This window comes from Phoxinus phoxinus, assembly GCF_949152265.1.
Source record: "Phoxinus phoxinus genome assembly, chromosome: 10".
NCBI lineage: Eukaryota > Metazoa > Chordata > Actinopteri > Cypriniformes > Leuciscidae > Phoxinus > Phoxinus phoxinus.
In genome coordinates this window covers 5007122-5030927 of record NC_136885.1, presented here as the reverse complement: position 1 = coordinate 5030927, position 23806 = coordinate 5007122, and the positions used below count along the sequence as shown (strand labels likewise).

Here is a 23806-nt window from a genome sequence, read left to right as displayed (position 1 = left end):
TTGTTCGCAATGTACCACACTACATTGTCAAATTTAAAACATTTATTAAGAACATAATATAACAATACTTCTTCAGTCAATTGGAAACTAAAGCAAAATAACCTGCGATCTAGTTTCTCTTTTGTAACTGCAGTCTTCTTCACAGAAGATGACATTCAAGTTCACAGCAAAACAAACAACAGTTTAACAGATAAATCTATGCGTCGCGCAGAGCCACGTCTTTAAAATTCTAACACTTTATTCTCTGAGTGTACACAGAGAGCGCCATTCACATTGTATATTACATTTATTATAAATTAATACATTTTATATACATTTATTTGTCTCAAATCGTCGTTATGACTTTGCAGCAATATACATGTTTTACATTCATTTACAGAAATCAGCTGGTTGAATGAAAATTGCTGATGTTATCGGATTTTCAGGATACATTCAGTTAACGGACGCTCTCTGAGATAGAGATAAAGTGCAGACTAAGCAACGTTGTACAGAAGCCTCATAACATACATGATCTTAATTCCATAATGTCCTTAAACATAATATTGCAGGCCACATGAAAGTGCGCGTCCGGTGTGTGCGATACCTCGAGTTGTCATTGACGCGCCGCGGCGCTTCTCGTACGGTGTGTGCGATACCTCGAGTTGTCAAAGACGCGCCGCGGCGCTTCTCGTCCGGTGTGTGCGATACCTCGAGTTGTCATAGACGCATAGATTTCTGCTTGACAAGCCGACCGAACGTGACATGGGGGCGTGGCAGCATCGACGATTCCATTTTTTAATTCGATGATCGAGATTGTGACTTAATTTCGATCGATTTCGATTTAAAATCGAAATCGTGACACCCTTATATAGCGCTAAACCTTTTTTCACAAAAATATATTTTTTAGATATAGATATCGGGCTATTGATGTACTAGTGTATTTTGCCACGTCACGTGAAGTTGCAGTGGGAGCAGTTTAACTTTTTAGGTGCAGTTACATGATTTTGGGTCTTATCTGGACACTCCTGAAAAAAAAAGTTCTGTCTTTTGTGTCAAGGGTCCTTCTTTGTAATGAGAAGTGCTTCTTTGATTGAAATGCTTTCCATTAGGCTCCGGGGCCATGATCCACGTCCTGCTGAACAAGGTTTCCGTATCTAATGCTAATCTTTGTCGACTTCTTATGTAATATTAATGTGACGGGTTACATGAGTGAAATGCTGTTGCTGAGGCTCATCCTCTTCCAGTTATTGTTCCAGCATGCACCAGTATATTTGATCATCCTCATTAGTTAGGTCAACATAAAGTTACCAGTATCGATTCCCTCACTCGCAGCCACACACACGAGCGAGCGAGCGCGGAGATAATGTGATTTTGAAAGGAGAGGCGGTCACACACTCATCCACTAGGCAACAAGGACATATAAATGTATTGATTTGAAAAATCATGTTGTTGTGGATTAAATCAATTGTTTCCACAAACACGGTTCACCCAGCCACCACAGGGCTGAAGTAAACGCATACACACTGTGATTAGATCACAGGCCTTTCAATTGACTTTACTGGTCACTTACTGTGATAACAGGTCATGTGCGTACAAGGTTAAAACCTTTTCCTATGACTGGATGTTAGTGTGTGGATTTCTGAGTGTAAGAAGCTTTTTCGTCTTGCTTTTTAGGTTTTTCCAAAGAGGTTGGTGTCGTTCTCCACTTGGATTGATCACACGCGCTGGGCTCGCAACACTTGGGCCATGGCAGCCATTTTCATAGTCACAATGGCAGACATAGTGGATATGGTAAGAAACAAGTGAATTAATTAAATATCTATCTATCTATCTATCTATCTATCTATCTATCTATCTATCTATCTATCTATCTATCTGTCCAACTGTCTATCTATCTATCTAACTGTCTTATCTGTCTGTCCGTCCGTCCGTCCGTCTGTCTGTCTGTCTATCCATCTATCTATCCAACCGTCTATCTATCTATCCAACTGTCTATCTATCTATCCATCCATCCATCCATCTGTATTTATCTATCCATTCATCCATCTGTCTGTCTGTCTGTCTGTCTATCCATCTATCTATCTATCCATCTACCTATCTATCTATCTATCTATCCATCTATCTATCCAACTGTCTATCTATCTATCCATCTATCTATCCATCTATCCAACTGTCTATCTATCTATCCATCCATCCATCCATCTGTATTTATCTATCCATTCATCCATCTGTCTGTCTGTCTGTCTGTCTATCCATCTATCTATCTATCTATCTATCTATCTATCTATCTATCTATCTATCTATCTATCTATCTATCTATCTATCTATCTATCTATCTATCTATCTATCCATCTACCTATCTATCTATCTATCTATCTATCTATCTATCTATCTATCATCTATCCATCCATCCATCCATCCATCCATCCATAAATTATGTTTCCATTCATTCATTAATTGTTTCCATATATATATATATATACAGGGCTTGACATATTAACACCAACGAACCTGCCAAATGTTGTGTAACGCAGTCACTCCTACTAGACACTTGCCGGGATTCATTTTATATTTAATATATACATTTGTTAATTGTAGTCTTTTAAAAAGGCATCTGAAAAAATAAACTAAGTGCATTGTAATGTTGTCATAAATATAGATTTTTCAAAACATATCGATACTGAAATATCTGAATCGCTTCTAATAATAATTTCCCGCAGAATAGATAGACGATACCAGCTGCTTTCTCTCTCTCTCATCTCTCCGACAGCGAGTTACACATAAACCCGCCTCCACTCACTCACTCATTTATTTAGCTCCAGATGAATATTGTTGGTGTTACAGGCTTGGATTTCGGCGTGGGATTGTGTGTATTGTGCATAATGTTATGGATTCCCGCAGATGTTGTGCTGACACCTAAAGTGTGCACACATAAATACGCCTCTTATTGCGCTTCTTAATGTCAAAATGCCGGTCTTGGCGATTATTCACGTGAACACAGTCAGTTATGTTTTAAGTGAACGTAAACGTTTGAGAAAGAAAACGCATGTGTAACAGTATAATGGAACAGGTCTTAAAGTGACAGCAGCCTAATAAACCTGCTGCCAAATTATGAAATAATATTAAAAATATTTATATGGCAGTTTTCCCCCATGGTATCGATGTCAAAATTGTGGCCAGTGACTAGTGGCTAGAGTGGCTAGTAACTTTGGAAAAACACTGGCCACAGTGACTGGTGAGCAAAACAGTTCATGTCAAGCCCTAGACTGAATTATGTTTCCATCTAAATATACATATATAAAGTGTTAAAATCAAGTCAGAGAAGATTCAAGTTTATAGCTCTGTACCTAAACCTAGTAAGCCGTCTTGTTGTTCACTGCCGACAGAGTCATCTGCCTTCTAAGGCATCACCAAGATGAATCATTTTACTTTTTAAAAATTTCCACACAAACATTAAACGATGTAATACCCAACCAACAACAACTAATTTAATAGTGCAAGAGTAAAATAATGAAATGACATTAAAATCATGAAATATTCATTGCGATAAACAAATGGATAAACATCTAAAACACAGAAAACCACATCCCACACATCCCCTTTAGATGATGTTATTGAACACTGCGCCTCTGTCTGACTTCTGCAGTTAAGCTGTCGGGTTCCTCAGCCCTCCACCAATGAGGCGACTGCGGTCCCTTCGGTCTCGGCGCCCGCCAGGAACTGTTCGGAGAACCCCAAATACTACAGCTACGTGGCAGTCCTGGCTCTCATGGCCACCACCATGCTGGTGCAGGTCAGCCACATGGTCAAGCTCACGCTCATGCTGCTGATCACTGGGGCCACAGGTGTGGTCAACATCTACAGCTGGACGGACATCTTCGACCTCTACGATCTGGCTCGGTTTAAGGAATACAGGTGGGTCGAGCGCCAATCTCAAGTCCACTGCAGGCCAGCTGTAGAGAACCCAAATGCAACTTTATTTCCAAACCGTGATCAAACGTAAAACAAAGGCATTTTCTCCATTCTGTCTCCTGATGGAGTTATGGTTCCTCACCACTGTTTGCCTTGGATTTTGGCTTGCTTAGTTGGGGACATTTAATATTCAACAATATTATTGATCTGCCTTACTTAAGGTGGACGATGATGCAATTTTCTTCTAGAAACAAACTTTATTGTATTATTTTCATGTTATCACTGTGAAGCTGCTTTGATACAATCTGTATTGTAAAAAGCACTGTATAAATAAAGGTGACTTGACTTGAAACTGGAACCATTCAATACTCGACAGAGGCTTCGTTTACACTTGGCATTAAAGTCCGCGTGAACCGGAAGTTGCAAACGACTTTTCTCAAGTGTTGTGACGCATTTTCGAGTAAAAGGGAATATTGAACAGAGGGCCGGGTTTTACTTCAGCGCTCCTCCTCTCCATCTCTCGCCCACAGCAGAGTAGCGGTTTGAGGGGTTAAGAGGTTAAGCGTTTAACCAACCCAAGCCGTCAAGCCTATGTCATCAGAAAAAGAACACTTCCAGACCCGGAAGTAACTTTTCAAACTTATTAAAGATAAGATTAAAGATAACTTCGGCAAACAATTTTTTCCCGTGTATTAACTTGCACGGATTAATTGTTTACCACAAGACTAGTAATATCCGCTAACAAAGTAAATAGGGTCAATTTTGATTTCATGCCGACTTTAACATGCGCTCACCGATCATTAGCCAATCAGGACACAGTGCGTTTACATTTGTTAGCCTCTGTATCTGGATAACCGATCGGATTTTTGTTTTGGCATAATATTTAAATTAGGTCTGTAGCACGACACCAAATTAAGAGTAAAGATGATACAAATTAAGCAATGTCCCAATTGCTGTCACTCACTTTACTTTCCTGTGCAATCTCCAGTCTTAGATCAAATTACGTTTTTTTGAATGAAGGAATATTTCCAGAATTGATCATACACAAATAACTGGGTTGATCATGTTAAACAAGTCACATCGTCGATCATCGGGGTTTAAGGTTATAGCATGCAATGACTAAATTAACAGAAATGGGAGATTAATAAACATGCAGAAACAATAAAAACATTCAACATTTAAAACATTAAATAATAAAAAGTGTATTCCCATTATTCCTGTGGCAAAGCAGCGCACGCTCTTCATTAAGATCTCATTATCACAGCTGTGATTGTACCGATCGCCTCTTCAGATAATGTTGCACAATTGAAATGAAAAATGACACACACAGTATCATGTAAGTCTAAATAAACTGTTTTAAATATTGACTTATTTCAAATAAGTTTAATTTATTGTCTAAACTGCTTCTGGACATTATTTTCTGACAGTCACGTGGGGACACTGGGGGATTTATATGACGTCCACCTGTAAATGCACGCACACACACACACACGCACGCACGCACGCACGCACACACACACACACGCACGCACACACACGACGGCTGGATTGCGTTTACATTACACTGAGATCTGATCACAATGCGTCCTTGACTACCTCCGAACCTGGACACACTGATCAGATAACATTCCCATCAGAAACGCGTTTACACTCGTCTTTTCAATGTGTACGTGGACAACATCCGGATACAGGGCGCATGTTAATGCCAAGTGTAAACGCAGCCAGAGACACAGGGCAAACATCAGGGCTTTAATACACGGACTAATTACAAGACAAGGAACACCTGTGAACAATGATCAGACGATTAACCAATGACAAGACACATGGCAGGATCACATGACAAACAGGGAATCGCATGACAAGACAGAAACATGACAAGAACAAGAGACAAAACCCAAACCGTGACACAAATCACTGTAGATGTGGGGTTTATTCGGGGCAAGCATCACTGTTACTATTGCATTAGGACTTGAACTGACCTCTAACTGTCAGTATCGCACCTATTGGATGATCAAATTAACAAACTTAGATCGATTGAAGTGTCCTTGTTACATGTAGTTACTATAGTAAAAACTATAAATAATTACATGCTACCTAACCTAAACCAACCGCTATTCTTAACCCTATAGTCAGTACATGTAGGTAATTATTATTACTCAATACTTTAATGTATAATTACACTGTAACAAAGACACCTTAAAATAAAGTGTAACCGTTTACTCTCTACTAGTGGGCCAGCCTAGAGTATCAGAGAGAAATGGGCTGTTACTTTCAAGACACTTTTAACCCACTAAAGCCTCCTCGATCATATTTGATACACATTTCTGAGGCCGCTAAATGATCAACATGATCAAACTTTGCTGGAAAAGCTGTTGCACTCAATCGGCTGCATGCCTTCTGTCGTCTTCTGATTGATAGTTCGTAATTTTTTTTGTCTCTTTTTGCAGTGAAATCTTAGATTTTTATCAAGCAAACATAATAATAACTTTTATATTGTTAGTAATATTTCAAGATAAACACTTATTGGACTGAAGCACTTTTACTTGATTATCTTGATTAAGATTTATCAAATATGATCATCAGGCTTTTGAGGAAGGTTTATTTGTTCATCTCTCAATCATCACTGTATCGCATTGATTTATATGTTTTAAAACTAAAGAGCTTTGATCATAAAACTAAGCATTTAAATATTATCTTACTTGGACATATTACATTTTTCTGGCTGTTATTTCATGTCAGGCTTTACAGGGTTAAGTTATTTCTTTTTTTCACAGAGTTTATCTTGTGCCGTCCAAATACACCATGAGTGTGATGATCTTCATCATGATGGTCAGCTTCTACTACTTCTCCCGACATGTAAGATTTTACTTTCTCTCTCTTTCTGAACGATTTCTTAAAGGCATAGTTCACCAAAATGACGTTAAATCACCTTAATAATATCATTACGCCCAGACGACTCGTGTTATATTCCACGGTTTCTGAAGTCGTACAATCGCTTGATTTGACGAACAGACCAAACGTTTAGTTGTTATTCACTGAAAATCATGAATAACAAAGATATCAAATCAAATATGGCACATGGCATATGGTTAAAAGACAATTACTTTTGCTGTACTTTTATGCCGTTTATTTTTTTCATTTTTGAGCTTGTCATGCCAGTTCCCATTTACTGGCATTATTATATTAGTCAACAATACACTTTCCAGAAGAAAAAAAAAGTCAAATGGATTTGAAATGACATGAAGTTGGGCAAATAATAACAGAATTTTGTTTTTTAAGTCTCACCAAGGCTGCGTTTATTTGATCAAAAAACAATAAAACCAGTAATATTGGGAAATGTTTTTACAATTTAAAATGGCTGTTTTTTATGGAAGCTTGTTTCCGCCACAGAATAAACAATTAAAAATGTAACGGCGACTTTTTATCTCACATTTCTGACTTTTTTTTTCTCACAATTGTGAGTTTACACCTCAGATTTGCAAGTTATAAAGTCAGAATTGCGTGATATAAACTCACAATTGCGAGAAATAAACTTGCGACTCTGACTTTTTTTCTCAGAATTGCATGTTCATATCTCGCAATTCTGACGTCATTCCACGCAAATCTGACTTTATAACTTGCAATTCTGAGAATAAAGTCAGAATTGCGAGATGTAAACTTGCAATTGTGAGATAAAAAGTCGCAATAATCTTTTAAAATGCCTTATTCTGTGGTGGAAACAAGCTTCCATAGTTTTCTATGTGAATATATTGTAAACTAATTTATTCCTGTGATCAAAGCTGAATTTTTAGCATCATTACTCCAGTCTTCAGTGTCACATGATCCTTCAGAAATCAGTATAAGATGATGATTTGCTGCTCAAGAAACATTTCTGATTATTATTAATGTTGAAAACGGTTGTGCTGCTTCATATTTTTGTAGAAACCGTGATAGATTTTTTTTTTAGGATTCTTTGATGAATAGAAAGTTGAATAAGCATTTGACCGGTGTGTGTGTGTGTGTGTGTGTTGTCAGGTGGAGAAGCTCGCACGCACACTGTTCCTGTGGAAGATTGAAGTGCACGAGCAGAAGGAGAAGGTGTACGAGATGAGGCGCTGGAACGAGGCTCTGGTCACTAACATGCTTCCGGAGCATGTGGCCCGACATTTCCTCGGCTCCAAGAAGAGGGATGAGGTGAGAGTCCTGCCGCTCGGTGGTTCACACGGGCCGCTCACTTCATGCCTTTCTACTGATCGGATAGCTAGGTGTCTCTGCGATACGAAAATACATTTTACATTTCAATAGGAGAGAAAGCGGCATCAGCACATTTGTCGCACAAATTTTTTTTAATGAAGATGAGTGTGTGTTGAGCTTCAAACTTTTTTTCAGTTGCTCATCTGCGCCGGGTCATATCTGTGGAGACCGGGAGCCGGTACAACAGGATCTAAAAATGACACATGTGGTTTCAACAATCAAAGGCCCTGTGTAATGACCCAAAATGACCCAAAGCCCTAAAATTATACTTACACATATTTTTTTTGTCCAGAAAGCTTATTTTATTTCATTTTGATAATTTTTTTATTCCATTTTTTTACAAATATTTTTTATTTAATTTACCTTTAAATTACTATATTTAATCAATAAATAGTAATTTAAGCACATTCCTCACATTTTTTCAACTTAAATTCAAAATAACTCACTATTTCATGCATAAACCTTTTAATTCAGCTCAAAATATCTTACATTGGGTGTCTTTGCCGACTTCTTGTGGAATTCTTTTATTTTTATTTAACATGATATTTTATGACTCAAGATGGCCTTATATTTGGATCAAATGAGCTGTGCCCCAATGTCAGTTTTTTCATCATCCATTCAGATACTACATTCAGTAAATGTAACATTATACAATAATTTTTTGGTTAAGTTTTAGCATTTTTTGTTTGAATTTTGAGCATTTTTAGTTTTTTTTCTATGTGTATTGAAGCATTCCATTCATTCCTATGGGGGTCAAATTGACCCGCGAGGGAAGGATTTGTTACTTTTTAAAATTTCAACCACAAAACGTTAAATTCTTTTATTTCTTTTTTTGGTATTCTTGGTTCAAGTGCGACAAAAGTAATTGGGTCTTGGACCCCTTCGATAAACACTCAATAAAAATAAATAAATAATAATTCTGGGTCAAAATAACCCGAGGAAAGGATGAGGGTTTAGATGCTTTGTGGTCGATCGGCTCACAAGTAGACGAGGCAGACACATCCTCTTTACACCTGGTGTTTTAATCTGTCTCTTTAGTCCACTTTTAACCACTTCTGTCCTGATTTCTTTAAGGGGAGGGTAAATGTATGTTTTTTCAGATCTTTCAATCTGGTGGACGAAATAAGTTTGCTTAATTTCATATGAAAGTAGAAACATACGGAGAGAATCAGCTTTTGGTTTCTGCTCTGACCGCCTCAAGACCAGCCGAACGCTGCGAGCGAGTGTTAGAAAGCAGGACTGGTGAGAGAACGTGTTTTAAGTTTTTCCTCTTAAAACCAAACTTGGGTCTTCAGTTGAAATGACAAAGTTGAAATCCCGTCTGTTTGAACGCATTCAACCACATGAGCTTCTGCGCTGCGAGAGCAATCCAGTCGAATGCGTTTTTCGACCTTTACCTCTGGAAGTGGCCGAAAGTGGACAAACTCAAAATGTTTTAGACCCGTTTACACCTGTATTTAGCGTCGTCCACTTATGATCCGATGGCGCTTAATACCAGGTGTGAACTTCTGATGCATTTACACTCGTTTAGTTTCGTCTGTAATGCTTCTCAGACCAACTCCTGAAGTGGTTTGAGCGATCGGATTGAAATCCATCTCGAAAGCATTTCAGAGAACGCATGAAGTGGCCAGGTGTAAACAGGCCCTCAGTAACTCAAGTAACTTCTCTGGTTTGGTTTCTCAGGAGCTCTACAGCCAATCCTACGATGAGATTGGAGTCATGTTCGCCTCCATCCCAAATTTCTCTGATTTCTATACGGAGGAAAGCATCAACAACGGCGGGATTGAGTGTCTGAGGTTCCTCAATGAGATCATTTCTGACTTTGATAGTGTAAGAAGTGTTTTGTTTTTTTACAGTTTAAATTTCACCCAATTGTTTCACCCAAAAATAGAGATTTTATACCATTGCTTGCTTGCTTTTGTGCTCTTTAGCTTTTGGATGAGCCACAGTTTCGCTTTATAACCAAGATCAAGACTATTGGCAGCACCTACATGGCAGCATCAGGAGTCACTCCAGACAATAACACCAACGGTTATGCTTGCATGAAGGTAAAGGAGGTGCAGATGGGATCTTTCTAGAAGCAATATGTCCATCTAGTGCTGATAAACAATGGTTAACAGGATTTTTTGTGTCCTTCCCAACAGAAAGAAGAAGTTTCAGACAGGGAACGGTGGCAGCACTTGGCAGATCTGGCTGATTTTGCTCTGGCCATGAAAGTCACGTTGATGAACATCAACTACCAGTCCTTCAATAACTTCATGCTTCGCATCGGTTAGTGGGCTGGCATCCATCTACAGTAGTGGCTAAAGTGGCCTAGGAAAATTATATCTTCACCCTTTATTCAAATATTAATGTGTTTTTTCTGCATATTGTGTTGATTGTTTTGCCTCCTCATCTTGTAGTTTGCCTTTCTTGCCAAATAATTTTGTCTGATAAATACCTTATTTATTTTTAAATATAAATATAAGTTTAGTGTTTTGTTCTTCCCTCATATGTGACCCTGGATCACAAAACCAGTCACGAGTCGCACGGGTATATTTGTGGCAATAGCCAACAATACATTATATGGGTCAAAATTATCTATTTTTCTTTTATCCCAAAAATCATTAGGATATTAAGTAATGATCATGTTCCATGAAGATATTTTGTACATTTCCTACCGTAAATATATAAAACGTGTATTTTTGTGAGTGACTGCAGCACAATCGTGAACATAAATGCACAACTTTAAAGGCTGATTTTCTCAATGTTTCGATTTTTTTGCATCTTCAGATTCCAATTGTATCTCGACCAAATATTGTCCTATCCTAACAAACCATACATCAATCAATCTTATTTATTCAGCTTTCATATAATGTATGAACCTCTATTTCAAAATTGTGACCTATGTGACTGGTTTTGTGGTCCAGGGTCACATATTTTCAATATTTAAAAAATATTAAGTATTTTCCTCATATTTTGATGGTTTAATCAAACTTGTAGGGACATTAAAAACAAAATATCCCTTCTAAACATAACTTTTGGCCAGTATATGTGCAAATGACAACGATTACGCTGAATGTTTTGCTGTGTGCATTATGAAATCTTTTCTCCACAGGGTTGAATAAAGGGGGCGTTTTAGCTGGTGTTATTGGTGCCCGTAAACCTCATTTTGACATCTGGGGAAACACTGTGAATGTCGCCAGTCGCATGGAATCCACAGGGGTGATGGGAAACATCCAGGTGATGGGTTTCACATTGTATTAATAATCTGGACACACACACACTTCCTAAATTTTGTTCAACTATTCTGCATCAGGGACTCAAAGTAGCAATGCAACAGACTGCATTTGTCGTATGTAATCCGATCATTAAAAAATGCTGTTTAAAGTGTTAGGTCACCCAAAAATGTATAATTTACTCACCCTCAAGTCGTTCCAAACCCGTAAGAATTTCGTTCATCTTTAAAAACAAAAGTGAAGATATTTGTAATGAAATCGGAGATATTTCTGTCCCTCCATTGACAGTCTACTCAACTATCGCTGTTATGCTTCAAAAAGTTCATAAAGAGATCGTAAAACTAATCCATATTAATCGAGTGGTTTAGTCCAAATTTTCTGAAGAGACTCATCATATCGCTTTATATGATGAACAGATTTAATTTAGGCTTTTATTCACATAAACGTTCATATCAACACACATCAGATCTGGTAAATGGAAGCGCAAACATTGATAACAAAAATGTTGTGCAAGAACCAATGAGGTTCATTCGTGTTACGCAGCACGTTTGAGCTTCAGCAAGAACCAATGAGGTTCATTCGTGTTACGCAGCACGTTTGAGCTTCAGCAAGAACCAATGAGGTTCATTCTCGTGTTACGCAGCACGTTTGAGCTTCTGCAAGAACCAATGAGGTTCATTCTCGTGTTACGCAGCACGTTTGAGCTTCAGCAAGAACCAATGAGGTTCATTCTCGTGTTACGCAGCACGTTTGAGCTTCTGCAAGAACCAATGAGGTTCATTCGTGTTACGCAGCACGTTTGAGCTTCTGCAAGAACCAATGAGGTTCATTCTCGTGTTACGCAGCACGTTTGAGCTTCAGCAAGAACCAATGAGGTTCATTCTCGTGTTACGCAGCACGTTTGAGCTTCAGCAAGAACCAATGAGGTTCATTCTCGTGTTACGCAGCACGTTTGAGCTTCTGTAAGAACCAATGAGGTTCATTCGTGTTACGCAGCACGTTTGAGCTTCTGTAAGAACCAATGAGGTTCATTCTCGTGTTACACAGCACGTTTGAGCTTCTGCAAGAACCAATGAGGTTCATTCGTGTTACGCAGCACGTTTGAGCTTCAGCAAGAACCAATGAGGTTCATTCTCATGTTACGCAGCACGTTTGAGCTTCTGCAAGAACCAATGAGGTTCATTCTCGTGTTACGCAGCACGTTTGAGCTTCTGCAAGAACCAATGAGGTTCATTCTCATGTTACGCAGCACGTTTGAGCTTCTGCAAGAACCAATGAGGTTCATTCGTGTTACGCAGCACGTTTGAGCTTCAGCAAGAACCAATGAGGTTCATTCTCATGTTACGCAGCACGTTTGAGCTTCTGCAAGAACCAATGAGGTTCATTCTCGTGTTACGCAGCACGTTTGAGCTTCTGCAGGAACCAATGAGGTTCATTCTCGTGTTACGCAGCACATTTGAGCTTCTGCAAGAACCAATGAGGTTCATTCTCGTGTTACGCAGCACGTTTGAGCTTCTGCAAGAACCAATGAGGTTCATTCTCGTGTTACGCAGCACGTTTGAGCTTCTGCAAGAACCAATGAGGTTCATTCGTGTTACGCAGCACGTTTGAGCTTCAGCAAGAACCAATGAGGTTCATTCTCGTGTTACGCAGCACGTTTGAGCTTCTGCAGGAACCAATGAGGTTCATTCTCGTGTTACGCAGCACGTTTGAGCTTCTGCAGGAACCAATGAGGTTCATTCTCGTGTTACGCAGCACGTTTGAGCTTCTGCAAGAACCAATGAGGTTCATTCTCGTGTTACGCAGCACGTTTGAGCTTCTGCAAGAACCAATGAGGTTCATTCTCATGTTACGCAGCACGTTTGAGCTTCTGCAAGAACCAATGAGGTTCATTCTCGTGTTACGCAGCACATTTGAGCTTCTGCAAGAACCAATGAGGTTCATTCTCGTGTTACGCAGCACGTTTGAGCTTCTGCAAGAACCAATGAGGTTCATTCTCGTGTTACGCAGCACGTTTGAGCTTCAGCAAGAACCAATGAGGTTCATTCTCGTGTTACGCAGCACGTTTGAGCTTCTGCAGGAACCAATGAGGTTCATTCTCGTGTTACGCAGCACGTTTGAGCTTCTGCAGGAACCAATGAGGTTCATTCTCGTGTTACGCAGCACGTTTGAGCTTCTGCAAGAACCAATGAGGTTCATTCTCGTGTTACGCAGCACGTTTGAGCTTCTGCAAGAACCAATGAGGTTCATTCTCATGTTACGCAGCACGTTTGAGCTTCTGCAAGAACCAATGAGGTTCATTCGTGTTACGCAGCACGTTTGAGCTTCTGCAGGAACCAATGAGGTTCATTCTCGTGTTACGCAGCACGTTTGAGCTTCTGCAAGAACCAATGAGGTTCATTCTCATGTTACGCAGCACGTTTGAGCTTCTGCAAGAACCAATGAGGTTCATTCTCGTGTTACGCAGCACGTTTGAGCTTCTGCAAGAACCAATGAGGTTCATTCGTGTTACGCAGCACGTTTGAGCTTCAGCAAGAACCAATGAGGTTCATTCGTGTTACGCAGCACGTTTGAGCTTCAGCAAGAACCAATGAGGTTCATTCTCGTGTTACGCAGCACGTTTGAGCTTCAGCAAGAACCAATGAGGTTTGTTCTCGCCCATCAATCAAGTACGGTTGAGCTTATGTTTATGTTCGCTGATTAATGTTTATATGTCAATAAAAGCCTAAATTAAATCTCTTTACAACTTTGATGCTTCAAAAAGTTCACAGTTGCGTAGACTGTCAATGGAGGGACAGAAATCTCTCAGATTTCATTAAAAATATCTTAATTTGTGCTTTGGAACAACATGAGGGAGAGAAAATGAGGACAGAACCCTTTAAATGAACAGAAATGTACTGTAGTTGCTGTTGCTAACTACTTGTACTTGTGAAAAACAAAGCAAGCTCTGTTGTCTTGCAGTCGATTTGTTAGCAGTGGCCTTTTTTCAAGACATGTAAAAACTTTAATAATCCCAAGTTTTTTGTTTACTAATGTTATGTTGTAGAATAAAACATGACATTATTTTTCAAAAACCTTGACTTCATTATGATAGACCCGGAAGTTGGAATAAAAATGCGAAATTATTTCAGGGTTGTAAGACTCATTACTGTTACCCCTTCTCCAGCAAAAAAGAACTGGTTCGGAACTGGTTCGGTTCAAAGTTGGTTCAACTTGCGAACCTTCTCAGAACCTGTTTGTTTTTCCACTGACTACACTGTAAGAAAAATTTTGGTTTAACTTAAAAAAGCAAGTTACCTTGTTGCCTTAAAATTTTGAGTTCGTTGTAATAAAAATTTGAGTTAATACAATGAAGAAGAATGGTTTAATAAACAGAAACTCAAAACAGTATGTTATCTTCACACATTAGTTATCGAAGTTGATTTGACAAAAGATAAAAAGTTGTGATAACAAATCATGAAAATATTTTTTTCCACTGACTAGAGAGCCCAGCGAACGACGTCGTTACGTCACTGTGTACATCGCCATACGTCTTAGCTTTCCCAGAAACGCTTGCGCCAACTTCAAGCATAACAATTACAATGGCGGACTATATCGTCTTTCTGCAAATGTTTCTCCTGGTTTTGCGATCTTATATTGGGGTCAGAAGAAGACGTTTAGAACATATTTGTGACCTTTCAAATGTGGTGGTTTCAAACGAAACCTTTCCTGTCGTGTTGTTGGTCACAAATTCAATAACCCAGCCCCCGACGTAAGCATGACGTGGTAAAAGATCGGTTCTAGTCCAGCAAAGAGTTGGTGCCGCTTTGGAACCAATTTTCCTGGCCGAGAACCGGTTCTTTGGCTGTCGAAACACAAAGAACTGGTTCGCGAGTAGACACCGGCCCCGAACCGGCTTTCAAAATGCTTTGGTGGAAAAGGGGTATGTGAGTTACTAACCCTAAACACACTCTGCTGTCCCCAGGTGGTGGAGGACTGCTACTGCATCCTGAAGGACTACGGCTTCCGCTTCGTGAGGAGGGGACCGATATTTGTCAAGGGGAAAGGAGAGCTGCTCACCTATTTCTTAAAGGGACGTGAAAAACAAGGCTCCTTCATTAACGGCTCTTTTGTCACCCTACCGCACCAAGTGGTGGACAGCTCTTGACCAACACGCACACACACACACACACACACACACTGTCGTACTCTTCAAACTTGCTCGCGCAAACCTCACGTCATACCTCTTCTGCCGAGTACATGTGCTCCAGTAATTAGTACTTTCAAATGTGTTTTCTCTATTTATTAGCCTGAGGAAAGAAATTTTGGCGGGAAATGAGACAGACTGTCTGTTTATATAAGAGAAGTACTATAAAATATACGTTTTGAAAGTGTGCACAGCCACGAATGAATGACACAAAAGTTGAATGATTTTAATAGGCTGCTGAAGTGATGAACAGTTTGAGAGGAGGTTGTTTTTAAACTCATACCGCACAGAATACAATGAACTCTACTGTATAGTACACACTGCGCTGCTCAAAGAAACCTATTTTTGTTGTTCCTTCATTTTAAATCCTTTTATTATTTAATCCTTTATTATTTAAAGATTACCCTGAATGTCCAGATCTGAATGTTGTTTGCAATTGAAAAGCCACTCTGATTGCCTGCGTAGGAAAGTATACTGACTGCCTTTGCATCGTTCGTGTGTGTGTGTGTGTGTGTGTGTGTGTGTGTGTGTGTGTGTGTGTGTGTGTTGTTTAGACATGCATTTCTATAGTCTCTAGTCACCTTTTCTTTATTTGTAGACTTTATAATGGATAAACATGGGGTTCTAAAGTCTGAGGCCACATCAAATCAGGGATTTCATTCAGTTTAACCCTGGAATAAAGTTCTAGTATTTAAAAAAACTTTTAAAAAATAATTATATAATTCATAGCTTGTTAACAATCAGTGTCCTGGTAGCAGGATACTTGCCACTTTTTCTTTTTTTTTTCCAAGATATTTTAGCAGTCATCATGAATTAGGTATCATTCGAAAGTTTAAACACTCAAAATTCGTCCTGTGAAACAGTCTTGAAATTGGACATTGCATTACCATGAAACCGGTACTTTAATGTCACCATGAAATCAAAATTGACATAAATTTGTTTACAGAATGTTGCTGTCCTATTTTAAATTAAAGCAATAAGCCCCTTGAAGCCGTGTTTTACAGTGGATTTAGAACCGCTAAGGGGCGTTGTTAGCTACGACGCGGAGCGGAGTAAAACCCCCTTAGCTGTTCTAAATCCACTGTAAAACACGGCTTCAAAGTGCTTACTGCTTTTATAAAACGGTTACTTCTTAAAAATATTCATTTTAACATTTATTTTGGTCATAAAATTAACACCAGCAACAAAAAATATAATGTTATAACACATGTATTCCTCCGCCAAGCAATGTAGTTCCAGAGAGGTTGCTAAGCAACACATGGAGCAACAAAGAATCACAAACGGCAGTTGCGCAGTAACACTAATGTAAAATCAAGTCCCATCCTATATTTTTTTCTCATTCCAGCAGCGTTTCTTTTGGATATACGTCACAATAGGGAAAACCATTTCATGCGACTTAAAAACCTCTTAGCAGGCTCAATTTTTTTTATATCAACTTGGTTCCCAGACAGCAACACAGTGTGGGGCCAGATCCGGGCCACATGTGGATTCAACACGTGCCAGATGTGGGCCGACACTATGTTGCTGTCCGGTTAGACATAATGCTTTTATTTTTGCAGCAATTTTAGAGTCCAAATTGTTTCACCAAATATATATTTATATTTATGCCCAAAAAAATGCTTTACAGCAAATTTAAACTTTTTTACACTTTAATTTTTAAAGCTGTTTTCATTTCTGCAATAAGTTTGTCTTTAAAAAAAAAAGACCAATCTTTTTTGGTCGGTATTCCAAAGCTTTCATGAATGGCCCGGTCCCAAATGGCACACTTCATGTGCACTCTTGGTCTTGTGAACTTACAATGACCCGTTGCATGAGCGTGAAGTCCACGAGACCTTTGGGTGTCCTATTGGGTTTCAGAAGATATGTGCATTTTTGCCAGACTTCTACCCAACAATTAAAGTGGCATTACCTCAGAAGAGTGTGGACTCGTAGGAAGTGTTTTATATCCTCAAAAAGGGGCGTGACAGTTAACACAACACAAGTACATTTAATAGTGTAAAAATATTGTGTTAAATTCTACCAATAAACACAAGCACTTTCACTGGTGGTCTCAGACTTTCGGACCCCACTGTTGGGCCGTTGTAGTGAAGTGTTCCTCACGTGCCAAACACAAGCCGGTGAGTGCGTCAGGTCGTGGTACTCGGGGGTGTAGGAGTATCACTGTGAACGGGTTTGTCGCACTACATTCATGGCAGTATTGCAGGGATGAATGTTTCTTAATTCAGAGTATATTCCCCATGGTGTCTTTCCTCAAAGATTAGATGAATGTGCAATAGTTTTATTCTTTTACGCCATTCTGCTCTCCAGTACAGTTTTAAAAAGAGCCCTCCTCTCCCAGCAAGTCATATTTTTATATTAAGATGTAAAAGTTGTAGTTAAAGAGGATTGTACAAAGAGGCCGAACGATGAAAAACTGGCCAAACAGTTCATTTATTACCCGTGTCGGCAAGCAGAAGTCACATCTGATTTCGACTTTGATATGTTCCAATGGTTTATGGAGGCATGACATTGTGGCCGATCTCTGTGGTTTGATACCAGACTCAAATTTGATATTTTTGAATTATCCTTCGATATGGAATAAAATGGCACTTTGAATGATCTGTTACCTGATGCTGTGTGAGATTGATTATTTGAACCTTCTATGTGTTTAGTTGAAATGTTACATTAAAAAAGAAACATTAAGTCCTATGATTTTCAATTTTACAAATACTTTTCATATTCGACATAATGGTTCACCAAATACCAGAGCTACTCCAATAATTGGTTCTACAATCAAATTTTGTTCACATGGTATTACGACACTGTAATCGATAAAATAAGATAACACTCAAAAGTTCTGCAGTTTCGAGGAAATCTGATACTGATGAATGTTTCACAACCATAACTGTCTTTTGTAAGGGCAACTGGTTAATTATCTTTGTTTGCATTACTCAATATACCACCTTAAATCCAGCCTGAGGAGGTTTGCTGGTCTGGTTTTAAAGGATTTTTAAGCACTGGTCACACTTTATATTAAGTTTCTTTATGTACTTACATAAAAATAACTGTTAGGTACAATGTACTGATTGTGTTGCTGTATTAAAACCCCTCGTGCTGCCACTGAGGGGGGATAGGGGAAAGGTTAAGGACAGGTTTAAGGTGTAAGGGAAGGTCAACAGTATAATCGCAGGTGTTATTACTGTCCTGGAAGACCAGCTAAGACCTTTAATGGTCTTAAATGGAAACCTTTTTAAAGTCCTGGTTTTTTTTTTTGGTGTCCTGTCCCTGTCCCTTTAAAAGTTTGTAAATACCTTACAAATAGGTTATATATTCATCATTTCTGAAGATGAAAATATTAAATACAATTTGAAAATGTTAAAAAAAATAAAAGTACAGTTTTATTTATCATAATTCGTATTTATGTTGTTTTAATTGGTAACGTGTTATTTTACAGTGTTCTTGTTACACGTTACATGCTGTAGTAATAACTAGACTAGGCTACACGTAACTGACCCTAAACCAAACCCTGGTCCTAAAGTAAGTACATGTTCATTAATATTACTGTAAAAATACTGTAATGTGGTTGAGCGAACATCGGTTGCCCACTTGTTTTTGCGGTGCATTGTGGGATTGAATAAGTGTACCGGATAATGTCCACTGGTTTCGGACACCACTACACACTCAAATATTGCCCTATTTAAGGGTATAGGGATGATTTCGGACACAGCCATCGCATTATCATCACACTATATTGATATCTTGTTATTTGCTATGGTTACTGTTTATTTTTTCATAGTATGTGATTTTGGTGATATGTATTAAAATAGGGTTTAGGTTACCCCGCAAACATAACATAATGATTATTGTTATTTTTTGATTCATTATATATTCAAAAACATACAAAAATGTACTCCCCTGTTTTTTTACTTCATGACAAGTGAGATTTCAATGATACTTTGACCACTAAATTATGTTGCACTAAAACATCTGCTGGCCATATTTAATTATTTCTTTAAACCCCGTCTCCTCAGGCTAAAGGTCATGCAGGAGAGCACATCTGTGCCACTAACAAAAACATACCAAAATTACCATGGTATTACTATAGCTTTGAGGATATGCATTTTATGTTTTTGAACATCAAACAAGACAGTATGGTATTGTTATTTTTTAAATATATGGATTCTGTAAATAACGTGGTACCAGTTAATCATTCGGTACAGTATTTCTGGATACAATTGATCAGTGTGCATGTGCTGCCACAAACCTTAGTCTAAGTCCACTCCCTCCAGATGTTAATACATTGTTGTAAGTAATGCCAGTTCATGGTGTTGTTTACTCATTCAGAATAAATCAGCATTGCTGTATAGGCCTACTTATTATTACGGACTATACTGAACAACTTTGTTAAAGTATTGACACATTTATTAATGACAATATCCTATGGGATGTAACCATAACTTTTAAAGACTTACTTTCGGACACTATGAATCTGAAGACAATGCTTGGTTTGTTATAAAAATTTAATTTATATTCTTTGCCAGTTTTATTTCCAAAAAATTTTAAGGTTTACCAAAAACACCATTTTAAAAAGAATTTAAAAAGTATTTCAACACCTTTTAATCCTCAGTTAGAAATCATGTCGGACTTCAATTTGCTATGTGTAAACTAATTTCTTGGCCGCATATTATTTTTTTTCTTTTCTCTCCCATCTTTCTTATATTTTTCTGTCATTTGCAAGTTATTGTTAAGTATTTTTTCTCTCTGTATTCTGTTGAAGTGGGAGTATTGTTGTTCATTTGTATGTGTATTATAAACATGTCAACCTTGTATTTTCTGCATTCATTTAAAAACAAACTTATTGCTGTGATGGACTGCACACAAGGATAAAGTGCAGCCAGTTCTTTTCTGGAGTGTGGCTTTTATGATTTGAACGATTTTTTTAATTTTTAATTGAGAAAATTATATAAACAAAGAAGGAAACAGTCACAATGTAAAACAAATAAACGAAAGAAAAAGAAAAAAACTCAATATCAGAAAATATTAGGCTACATTTATTTTTTTATTGAACTTTTCAAAACAGAATTCAATATCAAGTTCTTGACACTTCTGATTTCTTTTACACATTTTCACATTTTGCAAGTAAAACTTTAAACAACAATAATTGAAATAAAAAGAAACAACAACAAAAAAGAAACTTAAAAAAAATCATTTAGCAGAGATACAGTTCTTTGGGCTTTTCGATTTGTTTTAAAAAACTTTATAGACTCTAAATACATTTTAAAGGCTGCTTCAAAATGAGCAAACTTGGGTTTTGAGTTACGTTACTCCACTTAGTTTGATTCTCAACCATTTTAATTTGACGTTTAATTTTCCTAATAACAAAACGAGCGAGTTCAAGGTTGTTGCGGCGCTTCCTGTGACGTCATCGCGCTCCGACGTCCATAATGGACTTGCAGCTGTTCAGTGACAAACAATAACAAGAGCAGCGAGCGAGCGAGAGAGCGAGCGGCTTCCGTGTCTGTAATCGCGCTGGTGTTATTAAAAGCCCGTGAGGCATCTCGACTCTGACATTGTCGGCGAGGAAAACTCTGGCCTCCGCTGCCTCTTCCTCCGACTCGGACACCGGCGGAGCTTCGCCGCCCCCGCGGAAGAAAAGCCGAGTCTCGGCGGCGGAGGGAGCAGGAGAGAGCGGGGCTTCTGTTACCGGGATCACGGGCCTCTCTGCGGCGTCTCTCCCAACCCCCCACCAGCACTCGGGCATCCGCCTCAACAACAGCTCGCAGTCGCGCAGATCCGCCTCTGCAAACGCGGTTAATAACATGCAGGCCAACGGGACGGGAGGCCAGGAGCCGGAGCCGCAGATGTCCTGCAGGAACGGGGAGTCCTCGTCGTCCGTCGCGGGAGCCGTGCACTCTAACGGGCTGATGCCCTCCGCGAATAACGGACTGCCGTCGTCCACCGAGAGCCCGGAGCCGGACAGCGGCGTGAAGAAGAAGAAGAGACTGTCTCAGAGCGACGAGGACGTGATCAGGCTCATCGGACAACATCTACACGGGTTAGGACTCAAGTGAGTGTTGATGAGATGGAGCCGTGGTGCTGTCAGTGTCAGCGCTGCGGGTTTGGGCTTTCGCGAGGGTCGCGCGGGGGGTTTGTAACGTGTCAGTGATGGTTTCGTGTTTGGCACTGCTGGTTTTGTGTTTTTATTATGGTGTCAGTGGCCTTTTTGTAACGTATGAGTGGTGTTATTGTTTTCATAACGGCGTCAGTGGCGTTTTTGTTCTGTCATGTTGGTGTCAGTGTTGTTTTTATTTGTGTCAGTTGTGTTTTTGAGCTTTCATGATGGTGTCAGTTGTGTTTTTGAGCTTTTATGACCGTGTCAGTTGTGTTTTTGAGCTTTCATGATGGTGTCAGTTGTGTTTTTGAGCTTTCATGATGGTGTCAGTGGTGTTTTTGAGCTTTCATGATGGTGTCAGTTGTGTTTTTGAGCTTTCATGATGGTGTCAGTTGTGTTTTTGAGCTTTCATGATGGTGTCAGTGGTGTTTTTGAGCTTTCATGATCGTGTCAGTGGTGTTTAATTTTGAGCTTTCATGATGGTGTCAGTTGTGTTTTTATTTGTGTCAGTGGAGATTTTGTAATACGTCTGTGGATTTTATTGGTTTTAGTAGTGTTTTTTTAATGGTGTCAGTGGTGTTATATTTTTCATGACAGTGTCAGTGGTGCTGTTGTGTTTACATGAGGGTGTCAGTGGTGTTTTTGTAATGTGTCAGTGGAATTGTATTGGTGTCAGTGGTGTTTTTGTTCTGTCAGTTGATTTTACTGGTTTAGGTAGTGTTCTTATGACAGTTTTAGTGGTGTTTTGTTCTGTCATGACAGAGTCCGGTGTTTTTGAGCTTTCATGATGGTGTCAGTTGTGTTTTTGAGCTTTCATGATGGTGTCAGTGGTGTTTTTGAGCTTTCATGACTGTCAGTTGTGTTTTTGAGCTTTCATGATGGTGTCAGTTGTGTTTTTGAGCTTTCATGATGGTGTCAGTGGTGTTTTTGAGCTTTCATGATGTCAGTTGTGTTTTTGAGCTTTCATGATGATGTCAGTTGTGTTTTTGAGCTTTCATGATCGTGTCAGTGGTGTTTTTGAGCTTTCATGATGTCAGTTGTGTTTTTGAGCTTTCATGATGGTGTCAGTTGTGTTTTTGAGCTTTCATGATGGTGTCAGTTGTGTTTTTGAGCTTTCATGACTGTCAGTTGTGTTTTTGAGCTTTCATGATGGTGTCAGTTGTGTTTTTGAGCTTTCATGATGGTGTCAGTTGTGTTTTTGAGCTTTCATGATGGTGTCAGTTGTGTTTTTGAGCTTTCATGATGGTGTCAGTTGTGTTTTTGAGCTTTCATGATGGTGTCAGTTGTGTTTTTGAGCTTTCATGATGGTGTCAGTGGTGTTTTTGAGCTTTCATGATGGTGTCAGTTGTGTTTTTGAGCTTTCATGATGGTGTCAGTTGTGTTTTTGAGCTTTCATGATGGTGTCAGTGGTGTTTTTGAGCTTTCATGATGGTGTCAGTTGTGTTTTTGAGCTTTCATGATGGTGTCAGTGTTGTTTTTGAGCTTTCATGATGGTGTCAGTTGTGTTTTTGAGCTTTCATGATGGTGTCAGTTGTGTTTTTGAGCTTTCATGATGGTGTCAGTTGTGTTTTTGAGCTTTCATGATGGTGTCAGTTGTGTTTTTGAGCTTTCATGATGGTGTCAGTTGTGTTTTTGAGCTTTCATGATGTCAGTTGTGTTTTTGAGCTTTCATGACTGTCAGTTGTGTTTTTGAGCTTTCATGATGGTGTCAGTTGTGTTTTTGAGCTTTCATGATGGTGTCAGTTGTGTTTTTGAGCTTTCATAGTGTCAGTTGTGTTTTTGAGCTTTCATGATGATGTCAGTTGTGTTTTTGAGCTTTCATGATGGTGTCAGTTGTGTTTTTGAGCTTTCATGATGGTGTCAGTGGTGTTTTTGAGCTTTCATGATGGTGTCAGTTTTGTTTTTGAGCTTTCATGATGGTGTCAGTTGTGTTTTTGAGCTTTCATGATGATGTCAGTTGTGTTTTTGAGCTTTCATGATGATGTCAGTTGTGTTTTTGAGCTTTCATGATGGTGTCAGTTGTGTTTTTGAGCTTTCATGATGGTGTCAGTTGTGTTTTTGAGCTTTCATGATGGTGTCAGTTGTGTTTTTGAGCTTTCATAGTGTCAGTTGTGTTTTTGAGCTTTCATGATGGTGTCAGTTGTGTTTTTGAGCTTTCATGACCGTGTCAGTTGTGTTTTTGAGCTT

General features: G+C 38.9%; 2 protein-coding genes across 3 annotated transcripts in view; both read left to right on the top strand.

Moving 5' to 3' along the window:
* adcy3a (adenylate cyclase 3a) overlaps positions 1 to 18131 on the top strand; it is a 51337-nt gene extending 33206 nt beyond the window's left edge. The window contains exons 12-20 of the mRNA XM_079625745.1: positions 1654 to 1770; positions 3626 to 3894; positions 6666 to 6747; positions 7906 to 8064; positions 9808 to 9954; positions 10056 to 10172; positions 10269 to 10395; positions 11222 to 11346; positions 15307 to 18131. Of these exons, the coding sequence (XP_079481871.1) occupies positions 1654 to 1770; positions 3626 to 3894; positions 6666 to 6747; positions 7906 to 8064; positions 9808 to 9954; positions 10056 to 10172; positions 10269 to 10395; positions 11222 to 11346; positions 15307 to 15489 (1326 nt within the window). The 3' untranslated portion in view covers positions 15490 to 18131. The remainder of the gene's footprint in view (positions 1 to 1653; positions 1771 to 3625; positions 3895 to 6665; positions 6748 to 7905; positions 8065 to 9807; positions 9955 to 10055; positions 10173 to 10268; positions 10396 to 11221; positions 11347 to 15306) is intronic.
* A 2780-nt stretch (positions 18132 to 20911) lies between these two features.
* Positions 20912 to 23806, top strand: part of wdr26a (WD repeat domain 26a) — a 49121-nt gene continuing 46226 nt past the window's right edge. For both annotated transcript variants that reach the window (XM_079625228.1, XM_079625229.1), the window contains exon 1: positions 20912 to 21574. In XM_079625228.1, coding sequence (XP_079481354.1) covers positions 21327 to 21574 — 248 coding nt within the window. In that variant the 5' untranslated portion in view covers positions 20912 to 21326. The remainder of the gene's footprint in view (positions 21575 to 23806) is intronic.